The 13,944-nt window shown below is 44.1% G+C and overlaps 1 protein-coding gene across 9 annotated transcripts in view; it reads right to left on the bottom strand.

Moving 5' to 3' along the window:
• The window catches only part of SRRT (serrate, RNA effector molecule), a 124,313-nt gene that overhangs the window by 86,990 nt on the left and 23,379 nt on the right, over positions 1 to 13,944 (bottom strand). For all 9 annotated transcript variants that reach the window (XM_033924562.1, XM_033924555.1, XM_033924559.1 and 6 more), the window contains one exon: positions 301 to 489. In XM_033924562.1, coding sequence (XP_033780453.1) covers positions 301 to 489 — 189 coding nt within the window. The remainder of the gene's footprint in view (positions 1 to 300; positions 490 to 13,944) is intronic.

Here is a 13,944-nt window from a genome sequence, read left to right on the forward strand (position 1 = left end):
CTAGCAAGGGAAATATTTTGCTCTGCTGTCTATACAACAGAAAGGGTATTCTAGGTTCCAGAGTTTAACATTAGGATTATATGCATGCAATATCTAGGAGTCAAGGGAAGTCAAAAATATCTATTTATAGAGTCAAATCTGGTTATTATGCAGCCCTAGACAGGAATTCCCTAACCTCCGCAACCCTGCTCCCCATTCTGTACCAGAGAATCCTAGTCTCTGTGCAAATGAAGGACAATGGGGAGATGAAGGGCAAAGGATAAGAAAAATGTTGGCAATTGTGGCAAGAGATACACGTACCACTCTTCTTCCTTGTGGGCCAGAAAGAAGTCCTGCATCTGCTGGCGCCGGAAGTCCAGCTTATAGTCATTGTACCGCTTCACTGCCTCCGTTTCATCCACCGAATCATCCAAGGATAGCAGAAATTCCTTAAAACTCTTCATCACAGGGGGCGGTGTGCCCATGTCTATCTCATGCAGGTTACCAAGCCTAGCCAGATACACAAAGAGGCACAATTTCAGTATGTATAAGAGAGGCTTGCTCTGCTGCTACCCATGCAATACCAGTCCTGCACTGAAAGAGTGGCAAGCTTGCTCTATTGTTGCATGCATGGTATATGAAGGAATTGGGACGGGGTGAGGAAGCTTTAATGTCTGTTGCCTGTGCTATATAGGAGAGCATTTTTGTGGAAGTGGCAGCCCAACAAGTATATATGTATAAATAAGGTAAGGAATAGTCTACTTGTGAAAGAAGTGGGCAGATAAGAAAGGAAGACAAGATTCAAATATCTCTTCTCACTGACATTTCTTGTGATCCTCCATTACCTCAGGTACAAGACAAACAAGCATACTCAGGCTAAGAAAAACTACAGTACCTGTAACTGTATCTTACTTTGAGTTTGAAAATGAAAGGTTAAGTACCAAATATACTCAACTATGTCAAGAAATTTAGACCAAAAAATCCCTAATGTCCACTGGTAGAACCAAATACGAAAACCCCCAGAAAACAGGGAAAATGAAGTCACCAAAGTAATAAATATAATAACACAGTGAAAATGGAGAAGCCTTCAGATGTGCAACTCACTCATTCCAAAGTTTGTAAACATCAGGTAGAGATACATGAAAAAAAAAAAAAAAAAAAATCAAACAAACGTCTTTCATGAAACAAACTCCAGTAACTCAAATGCAAAAGCAAAATTTGTACTTAGCCCTGTATCTCACGTGTCCATTGCTAATTATGTTAAATGAAAAATGTACTTATCTGCCCGCTATCCTACTGCAGCAACACTTTATGACCAACTTCTCCCAGTGTGGCTAACCTGTTTGCAAATACCTTTGAGAATTTATATTTATCTATTTCTATATGGTAAAGAGAGATATGAGTGTGGTATCGATTTAGATGATTTTCTTTTATTTGAACAGCTTCCGAAAACCAGCATGAACAATTTATAGCATGGCTTAAACTCACTGGACAATCATTTGAAATTTACTATGACATAACTAGAATAGTATTTCATTTTTAACCACTCTTGAATAAAAGATGGCTGTACCAACAGACCGAAATACCTTTTTTTGAGTCATCATCCATTTTGGTTGAAAAGTTCATTACCTATAGGTCAATTTTTAAGACTGTGAAGAAATTGTACCACAAATAAGGAGTTTAAACGGTAAGCTTGGATTTTGCCAGCTCAGCTTACAGAACTGGGATATTCAATCTCTCACAAAGAAAGATTAGGATCTTACCTCGATCTTCTTTCTTGTAGATGTGCCTAGTAGTCCTGAACGCTAGGGTTATGCATCTGAACCCGCAAGTTGCTTGCAGATTGATATCACTCATCTTTCAAATCTGCCTCCTTCCCAGTAGGCTTGCTCCTGCCCCCTCAGTTTGTACAAAAGCAGTCAAGAACCACTGTAATGGAAGACATCACAAGAAGGAGGGCAACGGGGAGAACTCCCCAACACAATACCTCTGTTTTGCTCTGAAACAAGTATAACATTATCAAAATTATACAATACTGTACATAAGTGTCATTAACATTTATGGAGCTCACAGCTACTGGCATGTCCTACTGAGAAGCAGAAACTCAGACTCGATATCCTTTTTTTTTTCAGCTTGGCTGAGAGATAGAGAAATTCTTCAGTCAGACACAGACTGAAATTGAGACCAAAGACAGGCAAAGCCTCCTCACAGGATGGAGCTTCAGGACTACTAGACACATCTACAAGAAAGAAGATTATCAAGGTAAGAACCTAATCTTTCTTTCTAGTGCAGGGGTGTCAAAGTCTCTCCTCGAGGGCCGCAATCCAGTCGGGGTTTCAGGATTTCCCCAATGAATATGCATGAGATATATTTGCATGCACTGCTTTCATTGTATGCTAATAGATCTCATGTATATTCATTGGGGAAATCCTGAAAACCCAACTGGATTGCGGCTCTCGAGGAGGGACTTTGACACCTCTGTTCTAGTGCAATGTGTCTAAGTAGTCCTGAATGATATGGACTTATCAAAGCAGTCCCCCGAGTCTAAGGTAGGACTACTGAACCTGCCTTTAATACTGAGAACCCAAAAAGCAGCGTCCTCCTTGGATGTAAAGTCTACTCTATAGAACCTGGTAAAGGTATGTTAGCTGCTCTACAAATCTCCCTGGGGGAGACTGCCCGAGCTTCTGCCCATGAGGTAGCCGCCCTCTGGTGGAGTGTACCTTCAATGCGATTGGCAGCTGCTTACCACAGCCCAAATATGCTGAGGAAATTGCCATTTTAGTCCATCTGGAGATTGAGGCCTTGGACGCAGACTTGCCTTTCTTAGCATGACTAGGCAGAACAAAAAAATGATCAGAATTTCGAAAATCATTGGTAACTTCGAAGTAGCGAAGAAGCACTCTGACATCTAGCAAATGCAATATTTTGTCCTTTTCCTTTGACCCCATGGGCCGAAAGACGGGCAAACAGACTTCCTGATTGACATGGAAGGCAGAGACTACTTTCAGTAGAAAAGAAAGAACCATGAAAAAGGAAATCCCTGCTTCCGTAAACTTAAGAAACTGCTCCCTGAAAGAGAACTTGTAACTCGTAGACTCGCCTCGCCAATGTAATTGCCACCAAGAATGCTGTCTTGACCATCAGATCTAACAGGGAAGCCTCATACAGAGCCCTACTGAGACCATGCAAAATGTTATTAAGGGTTCAGGATGGGAATGGTAGATGCACCGGCAGGCACAACCTGAGAGCCCCTTTAAAGAATTTTGCCACATCTGGGTGAGAGGCTAGAGATGCTCTCTCCCCATGCTTGCCCTGGATCAGTAGCATGGAATATTTCTACTCCTTGGGTTTTGGCCAGGTACTAGTGAGAACGGGCTACTGGGCTTGATGGACCCAGTAAGGCTTTTCTTATGTTCTTATGTCCTCGGAAGCATGAAAGGCCTATCTGCACTTTCAGCGATCCGACCGACATACCCTTCTCAAGTCCCTGTTGAAAAAATTCCAGGACTACTGAGATTGGGGCTTGTAAGGGCTCTGCATCTATCTTAGCGCACCACTGTCAAAAAGCCTTCCAGGCCGATTTTCCTCACAATGTCTCATACAAAAAGAAAGGGAGTTCTGAGAATGACTCACTCCCAACTCAGAACTTCCACACCGGTACAGCAGCAAACCCTTGAGAGGTTTTTGAGCCAGCTAGCAACCCCGTTATCGGGAGAAGAGGGCCCTGCTGCAGGTTTTGACGATGGAGCGTCCAGCCTACTAGGGCAAGAAGTATCACTGTCCCCTCCGATATCCAGCGTACCGCCGTGTCCGACGTCAGCACGGGTTGCCCCGGCAGGGATTCCAGGAGCGGAAGTCGCGGACCTGGACCTGGGCCTGGGCCTTGAGAGAGGAGTGCCCGTGGCGAAGACTGCTAACTTTGGGAGCATCAGCGAGTTCGTCGCTGCTTTTGTCTCCTCTGGCGGTGACTTTGGAGACCATTTGGCAGGCCTTGCAGAGGCTCGATGGCAAGCTAACGGACTCAACACAAGAGGTACTTAGTCTATCGGGGAAAGTGGACAATTTGTCAAAATTAATAGAACAGACAAAAAATGACTCTATTGAACAAATGACTTGTGTTAAAAATGAAGTAAAAGACTTGAAGGAAATTACAACTACTCTGGTTAGAGATAAGATATATGCTCATTCTAAACTGAAACAATTTGAGAACCATAATAGGAGGCTAAATTTATGGATACTAAACTTCCCAAAATCACCAGCTTTAAATCCTCATGATTATTTTAAAAAGTATTTAATGGGGATTCTTCAAAATTCCGCAACAAGCTATTCCTCCAGTTAATAAAATATACTATATACCAACTACAATGACTAAAGCGGATGAAGAAGGAAATTTGGTAGTACAAAAAGATTTGACCGCAATTTTGGAGGAATCCCTTTTAGATTAGAGGTCTGCACGGGAACGGGGATCGCGGGGATCCCGCGGGTCCCGCGGGGATCCCGCGGGTTCCCCCCCTGGCCCACGGGACTCCCACGGGGACGCCCCCTGGCCCACGGGACTCCCACGGGGATGCCCCCCTGACCCACGGGACTCCCACGGGGACGCCCCCTTGCCCACGGGACTCCCACGGGGATGAAAACAACCTACCTAAATTCTGGCGATGCAGCTTACAAGTCTGGCGTCGCGTCGGGAAATAGCCATGTTGAGCAGTGAGCTCAGCACGTACACAGATGAAAGCCTTGCTTGCTGATTGGTCCGGCGGCCCCGCCCCACCGTGCCGCCGGACCAATCAGCAAGCAAGGCTTTCATCTGTGTACGTGCTGAGCTCACTGCTCAGCATGGCTATTTCCCGACGCGGGCATTAGGCTGTTTTTTGTCATTTCGGGTGGGGGATGGCAGCGGCAGCAGCAGCCTGAAAAAGAAATCATCCTGGCCGGGTTCGGTGTCATGCTCCGGAGCTTCTACAGCCTTCCTATCTCCCTCTCCCTTCTACCTGCGGCTCTCTTCGGCAACTCAGCAGCAGCTTCTGGCGTCGGGGCCTACCCTCTGCGAGTCCCGCTTGTTTCAACTTCCTTTTTCCACAAAGGTGGGACTCGTAGAGGGAAGGCCTCGATGTCGGCAGCTTGTCTTGATCACCGCTGCTGACGAGTTGCTTAAGAGAGCCGCGGAGCAGGGGGGTGTTGCCAGGTGCAGGTAGAAGGGAGAGGGCCAGATGCAGGACTCGTGGGTGAGGGAGGAGAAGAGAGAGGGGAGAGAAACAAAAGGAAATATTTTATACTGGGCTGGGCCGGAGTGGAGAGAGGGTGGAAAGATTCTGGCTACAGGGTGCATTAACAAAGGAAAAGGGGGGAAAGCTGAAAATGGAGATAGTGACACAAAGAAGAGAAAGGGTAAGCAGGACCTTCTGAATAAGGATAGAGATACAGAGGGGACATGAAGAGGAGGTGAAATAGAGACATAGAAGTAATGCTGAAAAAGTGTGTGTGTGGGGGGGGGGGGAGATAAAGACATTGAAAGGGCAAATGGTGAATATGGGGTAAAGACAAGGACAGAGACAAATGAAGATTCTGAAAAAGTGGTGAGATAGGGATATAGGTGAGATGGACACAAAGAAGGGTGATGCTGGAAAATAGGTGGAATGGTAATTCTGACAGACACAGAAGGGAAATGCTGGATCAAGGAGAGATGGGGCTCAGGCTGGATGGAATGAGGAGAAATGCCTTGTTGGCCCGGAACTTCCTCTCCTACGTCAGAATTGACGTCAGGGAGCGGAATGCTGGTCAGCGCGACGCTTCTGCAGGGAAAGCTTGGGACAGCGGTGGCTTGGGGACTATTCCCCGATGGCGGTGGCAGCAAACCGAGTGGCTGGGGGGAGGGCACGGAGAAAGAAAGAAAGGGGGCAGACAGAGAGACAGAAAGAAGGGGGAACAGGGAGACAGAAAGAAAAAGTTGGGGGAGAGAATGAGGTCTGGAGGAGAGGAAACATACAGGAGGCTGAAAGAAAGGAAGAAAGATTGGATGCACAGTCAGAAGAAGAAAGTGCAACCAGAGACTCATGAAATCACCAAACAGCAAAGATAGGAAAAATGATTTTATTTTCAATTTAGTGATCAAAATGTGTCTGTTTTGAGAATTTATATCTGCTGTCTATATTTTGCACTATGGCTCCCTTTTACTAAACCGCAATATTGTTTTTTAGCGCAGGGAGCCTATGAGCATTGAGAGCAGCGCGAGGCATTCAGCGTAACTCCCTGTGCTAAAACCTACTATTGTGGTTTAGTAAAAAGGGAGGGGGTGTATTTGTCTATTTTTGTATTTTGTTACCGAGGTGACATTGCATAGAGTCATCTGCCTTGGGAAATGTATATGGCAGATATCTTTGTTTTGTGTTCAAAAGAAAAGGAAATGCATTTCTGGTTTTATTTCTACAGTGTTGAAGTACTTGTTGGCCCTTGCTGTGACTGGTGGGGATCCCCAAGCACCGCCAGCAGAGGACCTCCTCTAGAGATGGTCAGAACTCCCCTCCACCAAGCGCAGCAGTCGCTGGCAGCATCCATGAGCCACTGAGGTGCCAGCATCTGTGACTCAGGGACGCTACTGCTGCCTGCCAAGCTTGGCAAAAGGGACCCCAGGCCAACTGCAAAGGAAGTCCTCAGCTGACAGTTTGTGGGTTCTCATCAGCTGAGTATTTATATTTTATATTTACATTAGAGGTTCTGGTAGAAACCCATTTACAAAGTATGTATTCTTCCCAATTAATATTTCCAAATTAATAGTCTCTTTGCTTATTTGTAAATGGGTCTCTACCAGAGCCTTTAATTCAGTAGCATAATTAAATAAAATAACTATTTCTGAAGTTTATAGGGAAGGATGGTGACGGAGGGGATTCCTCGTGGGGACGGAGGGGATTCCTCGCGGGGACGGGTGGGGACGGAGGGGATTCCTCGCGGGGACGGGTGGGGACGGAGGGATTCCTCACGGGGACGGGTGGGGACGGAGGGATTCCTCACGGGGACGGGTGGGGACGGGTGGGATTTTGGCGGGGACGGGTGGGGACGGGTGGGATTTCTGTCCCCGCGCAACTCTCTATTTTAGATGTTAAGGAAAGGGGGATGCATTTGGTCTCCTTTGTTTTTGAACAAGACTTGAACCATATAATGAAACTTTACTTTAGGAATTTGCATCAACACTTCTCCGGACAAAGAATTTGGACCTATCCAGACGTATCCAAGATAACAAAAGATCGCAGAAAATAGTTTCTTTCTATGCGAGATGAAATAAAAAGATTGGGGGCTTCTTATCTTTTAGCATACCCCTGTAAATGTTTGGTTCGCTACCTGGGGATTAAGTACACTTTCTTTTTACCATCACAGTTGAAAGCCTTTCTAGACCTTAAAAAGATCTCTGAAGTAATGTAATTTAACTCAGACAATCAGCTGGATTTTAAGTTTTTTGGGGTTTGTCAAGCGTAGTCAGCTTTCCTGTAATTAATAAATTAATTAATTTTCCTGTTTATTCTCTCCACGGAACTTAATGGATTACCCTGTCTAATTTTGGTCTAAGAAAGGAATTGGATTATTATCTATATAATATGTTTCTTGGAAAAATTTTATGTTCTGTATTTCTGAAACAAGTGATATATATTATAAATCAATAAAAATTATAAAGATAAAAAAAGCCTTCCAGGCCTTGGCATAGGCTGCCACCATTGAGGGCTTCTTGGCTCTAAGCAGAGTGGAAATGACCACCTTTGAGTATCGCTTCTTTACTAGGACTCCCTGCTCAAGAGCCATGTTGTAAACCCAAAGTGCTCCACATTCTCTATGGGGACCAGACCCCAGGTCAGGAAATCTGCCTGAACCTTCAAATTCGAGGCCTTCGTCTCTCTGTAGGCAAACTAGGTATATCATGGTATGCAGGGCCAATCATATGCCACTAGGTCAGCCAGCTCCAGATGACTCGCGATTCTGTGAATAACTAAACTTAGCATTGGCCACAGGGGAAACACATACAAGAGCCCCTTCTCTGGCCACAGGATTGTATCTTCAACTGTAAAAGTGATCCACCTTTTGAGCTTGCTGCTGAGGCCATGAGATCCATCAGTAGGCACCCCCTTCGCTGAATAATGGTGTTGAACGCCTGTGGGGAGAGTGACCACTTCCCTGGGTCAAGCGTCTGTCAACTGAGAGAGCCTGCAGATTGGTTTCTGCCCACTGAAAGAGGAGCCGAGCCTCTAGATGCAACGGGATGCTCCTGGTGCCTACTTGATGTAGGCTACCGCTGTCACATTTGTCTGAGAATACCCCGACTGCCTTGCCTTCCAGGGGCTTCTCCAGGGCCTGCAACGCCAGCCTTTTTCTCTTTGTTTTGTTTTCCTCACATAAAAGATCTGTAGCCATTTTTATTGCTCCTCTCAGCTTGGACCAATGTTTTTCCACTTTCCTTATGTCCTCCCATCCTATTAGCTCTTTCTTCAGATACTGAGTTCCAGGCAATTTATGGACCACTTTTCCTGAGTCAGGGAACAACGACCCAGAATTGGATGTCTGTTGCAATGACCCCCACAACCGTAAAGACTGGCATTAGACATCAATATTTCCCAGAAAGGTATATGGAGTAGATGCCCTTTGAAAGGGGAGGAGCAGCTTGCAACTGTCTGCAACCACCACTGCAAGCTGCTCCTCGCATCTGGTGTCCACAGAAGCAGTTGCTGAAGCGAGTCTGTTTGAGGAGACTAGTGGGATAGGGGAGAGTTTTGAACATAGTAAATGATGGCAGATAAAGGCCTAAACGTTCCATCCAGTCTGCCCTGTAACTACATGTGGAGAAATTAGGTTCTTACCTAATTTTCTCTCTTTTAGTCGCTCCAAACTGGCACAGAACAGATGGGTTTACGCTCCTCTGCCAGCAGGTGGAGACTGAGAACACATTGACTTTTGGCAGTAGTACATGTGGGCTGTGCAGTCCCATCTACAATCAGTCTGATGATCGCCAAGCAGGAACTAAGTAAGAACTAAAGAACTGTGAACTATAAACACCAACTCCACTCTCATTTGGAGAAGACAAAGTAGTTGTCTGGATTGGAGACACTGTTGGATACTGACTAGAAAAAGAACCTTCAAGGTGTTCCCAAGTTCGCCAGCTAAGCCAGACGAACCAAACGCCACTGCTCTTACTATAGGCCCCAAAAAACCAAGACAACAAGATACTGCAGTCTCCTGCAAGTAAGCTTTGTACGTGGCTAAGACAAAATCAGGGCAAAACCCCCCCGGAGGCAAAAAAAAAAAAAAAAATACTCACAGCAGGAGCAGAAGCAGCACCAAGGACCTGTTTCTGTCTTTCTAAACAGGAGGGAGGTCACCTGAGGCCACAGGCAAAATGGCGGAGCTTCCCACCAAAAGTGAAGAAAGGCCCGCAAAAAAATCTCCCCCAAAGCCTGTAATGGCAGAGGCTTGAATGGACCCATTCACTAAAGTAGAACTGCAGGCAGCAGCTTCTGTAGTGGTAAGGGAATCCCCAGCACCATCGGCGGTAAGGGAAACCTTATTTCCCTGTCGGCAGCTGGGGAAATCCCTGTGTGGGCGGAAGGGGAAAATCTGGCTTCTCCACTGCCTACAGCCGATAAGCGGTGCACGCCCGAAGCGGAACCCTGCTCACTGACACACAAAGCTGATGAGGATTCCCTTCGCAGCGGCTGAGCACTTTATGCACACGTCAGCTGCATCCACCGCTCGTCGGGAACACAATGAGCACTTTTTCAATCTCTTTAAAGTGCTCATTGTATACCACTAGGGAGGAAAAAGTAAGTACCGGTTAGCAATAAAAACTAATTAAGCTCGACTGGCACTGCCTCAAGATTTTTTTTTTTTTGCAAGTAAAAACTTTAATTAACAAAGGAGCAGACCCCACAGGCTCACAAAGCTGAGGCACCTCTAATTAAAATTTGGGGAGTTGGGGGAAATGGGGGGAGGGACTCAGCCACCCAAGTGTGGCACCCCCCAGGTCGGACAGACCCCCAAAAGGGTCTCCCATTCTCTGTCCAGCCAACAAAAACAGGGACAAAAAAGCCACTAATCAGATCCAACAGGCCCTAACTAACCAGAATAAAGACTGCACAGGCTTATCACCTCCACCTGCTGCAGACTGAGAACAAACTGATTGTAGATGGGACCGCACAGCCCACTTGTACTACTGCCAAGTCAATGTGTTCTCAGTCTCCACCTGCTGGCAGAGGAGCGCAAACCCATCTGTTCTGTGCCGGTCTGGAGGGACGATAAAGAAATTACCATTTCATGATTAAATTGTCTTTTTCCTTTGTTTCTTCTGGGCCACAAACCTTAGAAATCCACCTGGTAGTGTACTTAGGTTCCAGCTACTAGAGTTGTCATTGAAGCTCACTCCAGCCTATCCAAACCATCTCCTTTATAAGATTCAGTTTGTCCATTCACACTCTAGTTAGAGATCCTCTGTGTTCATCCCATGCTTTTTTTTTTTTTTTTAAATTCTGTCACCGTTTTTCTCTACAACACCTCCCTCAGGAGAGCATTCCAGGCATTCATTATCCTTTCCGTGAAAGAGAGGCCTTTCCATTAATTATTTGATGTAGAATCATCAAGATTTTAAAATTTAATGCGAAACATTACAAGTAGCCAATGTAGTTGTTTCAACACTAAGGATCTATATTGATATTGAGATACCCTAGTGATCATTCCTGTAGCTGTATTCTACACTACCTGTAACGCCTGCATTTTTTTACTTTGTCAATCCCAACATCAAGGCATTACAGAAGTCCAGTTGAAAGCTGCAATAGATAACATTGGTCGTATCCTAGAAAGTATTTGCATCTGCATAAAGGCTCCTTTTACAAAAAATGCAATATTAGGAATTATCAGGAAAAGAATGGAAAACAAAGATGAGAATGTTATAAAACCCTTGTATCGATCTATGCTGCAGCCGCACCTCAAATACTGTGTACAATTCTGGTCACTGCATCTCAAAAAAGATACAGCGGAATTAGAGAAGGGTGACAAAAATGATAAAAAGGATGAGACAACTTTCCTATGAGGAAAGACTAAAGCAGCTAGGGCTCTTCAACCTGGAGAAGAGATGGCTCAGGAAAGATATGATAGCAGTTTATAAAATCCCGAGTAAAGTAGAACGGGTAGATGTGAATTGCTTGCTTACTCTTTCCAAAAATTTTAGGACTAGGGAGCATGCAATTATCCACACCCTCATCACCTTGCGCTTAGACTACTGCAATTCACTACTCTCAGGCCTTCCACTTAGCCAGCTCACTCCCCCTCCAATCCATCCAGAATTCAGCTACATGACTCATATTCTGCGAGAGCCGCTATCATGTTACCACCCACTCTCATATAGCTTTTAAAAAAAGCGGCCAATTTCTATAAGTCAGAAATTTGTGAAGCAAAGAAAAAGTATTTCTCTAAAAAAATTTCATGATGCACCTACCTTGGCAGCATTGTTTAAGATACTCAAAACACTTACAGCTTCCAAAGAAATTCCAGCTATTCAATCATCTAAACCTTCTGCTCAAGATTTAGCACAGTACTTTATTGAAAAAATTTCAAATTACAACAATCAACATCAAACTCTAGTATTCATCAAAAACCCAGTATTCATTTTCACCTATTTCGCAAGGATGTAAGACTATAGTTCTCAGCAAAATGAGTTCATTTAAAATTCCTTCCTTAACCCTTTCAGGACCATAAGGATCGTAGGCCAATTTTTGTGGTTTTGATGACATTTTTATGGTAAAAAGGGCTTGCAGATGCCAAAAAATTGATTTTTTTTTGTGAAATATCATTATTTTTTTTAAAAAAAATCAAACTTCTGGCTTATGGACAGTGTGGCAAGTGAATCTTCTCGTCAATCTGGCAACGACGCTAATGAATGAATGTCGGAACCAGTTTGTTTACATAAAGGCAGTATCATATGGAATCCGTACATATCAAATTTAGAACTGTAGACTATCCCAATCAAAATTTATAGGATTTTAAAGTTATGGGACAAATATGTCCCTTGGTCCTGAAAGGGCTACAAGAGATACATACAACTATCATGTCAATGAACTCAAGCACATCGCCTCAAGATGCTCTACCAATGTTAATTCTCAAACGTGCTGTTCCACAATGTAACACTTTTCTACATGCTATGATCTCAGAAAATTTATCTCTAGGTGAGGTTCCATCTCAATGGAAATCAGCTACTATTCGTTCTAAAATTAGGGACCCTTCAAATTCATCAAACTTATGTTCTAACTACCGGCCAATTACAAATATCATCAAAAACATCGTTCACACACAGTTACAAGATTTTCTGGAAAAACTAATACTTTATACCCTAATCAAACAGGTTTTAGAAAAAATTACAGTTCAGAAACTTCTTTACTAGGTATTACAACATATATCAATTATCACTTGGCACAGGATAAATCAGTTCTTCAGTGACTGTTAGACCTCGCGGCAGCATTCGATTTAGATCATTTTATTCTTTTATCCAGAGTACAAGATATTGGGATCAGTGATACAGTCTTTAAATGGTTTCAATCCTTTCTTAAGGATCTTACATGCAATGTTTCCTATGAAGTTCATACCTCTCGAAACTTTACTCGTTCTTCTGGTGTTCCTCAGGGTTCAACAATATCTACTACTTTGTTCAATATTTTTCTTTTCCCTTTACTGACTCTTCTTCAATCGTTAGATTTCACCACATTTGTCTTTGCTGATGACATCTTATCAATTATCCTTCAGATAATATTAACATCAACAGCATCAATGACAAACTGAAACACCTAACAAACTGGCTCACCCAAAATAAATGATCAATCCATCACAATCTAAAACTTTACTCTTTGGAAAAATTAAAAATTCAACCTCATCATATCCAATTCTACTAAATGATACCCTGGTACCTTTGGTTACAACAATGTGGGTGTTAGGAATAATTTTGGACTCTACACTTTCATTTAAAACACAAATCTCCTCAGTTGTATAATTTATGGCGTATTCGATCAATATACTCTCTACTTCAACCCTCTGCTATAAATGTCTTGGTCCATGCTGTTGTCATCAGTCAATTAGACTATTGCAATTCACTATATAAAGGTATATAAGCAAAGGAACTTCAACCAAATCAAAATACAGCCGTAAAACTTATAACAGGTTATAATCAAATATGATCATGTTACATCACTACTAAAATTGGCTCACTGGCTACCAATATCATACCAAATCACTTACAAAATTCTTTTATTAGTATTTATTTAAAAGATTTATATACCGCCTGGAGTCTCAGCGGTTTCCAAGATAACATACCGTATATACTCAAATAAAAAACGGGATTTTTGGGCCACAAAACTGGCCCAAAAATGGGGGTCATCCCCCAGTGACCACGCGAAACCCTCCTGGACTTCCTGCAGGCCTGCCTTAGGCCAGGACAAGAGAGATCCCTCCCGTCTCCTGCCCCGGCCGACACTAATAATTACCACCCTCCCTCCCTGGTGGTCCAACGTGTATCACGTGCTGAAATCCTCCCAAAGATTGTAAATGTAGTAGCCAGCAGGAACCCGGGCTGGCACACAGGAGCAAGCTTTTCGTGCTGTCGGCTGGCCCTGCACCGCTCCTTGATAGGCTGCTACAAGTTCTTGTGGGATTCGCAGTTCTCGCAGTAGCCTATCAAGGAGCAGTGCAGGGCCGGCAGCACAAAAAGCTTGCTCCTGCATGCTGGCTCGGGTGCACTGCTGGCTACTACCTTTACAAAGGAGGATTTCAGCGCGGGATGTACGCTGGACCACCAGGGATCAGGTACGCGAGGGAGGGAAGGAGATAATATTAGTGTCGGCCAGGGCAGGAGACGGGAGGGATCCCTCCTGTCCCGGCCTACCACTAGGTGGTTTAAGTTAAGGGGAAGGGTTAATTTGCTGGGTTAGAGGGCAGAGGGGAGTA

Source organism: Geotrypetes seraphini, chromosome 16 (assembly GCF_902459505.1).
Source record: "Geotrypetes seraphini chromosome 16, aGeoSer1.1, whole genome shotgun sequence".
NCBI lineage: Eukaryota > Metazoa > Chordata > Amphibia > Gymnophiona > Dermophiidae > Geotrypetes > Geotrypetes seraphini.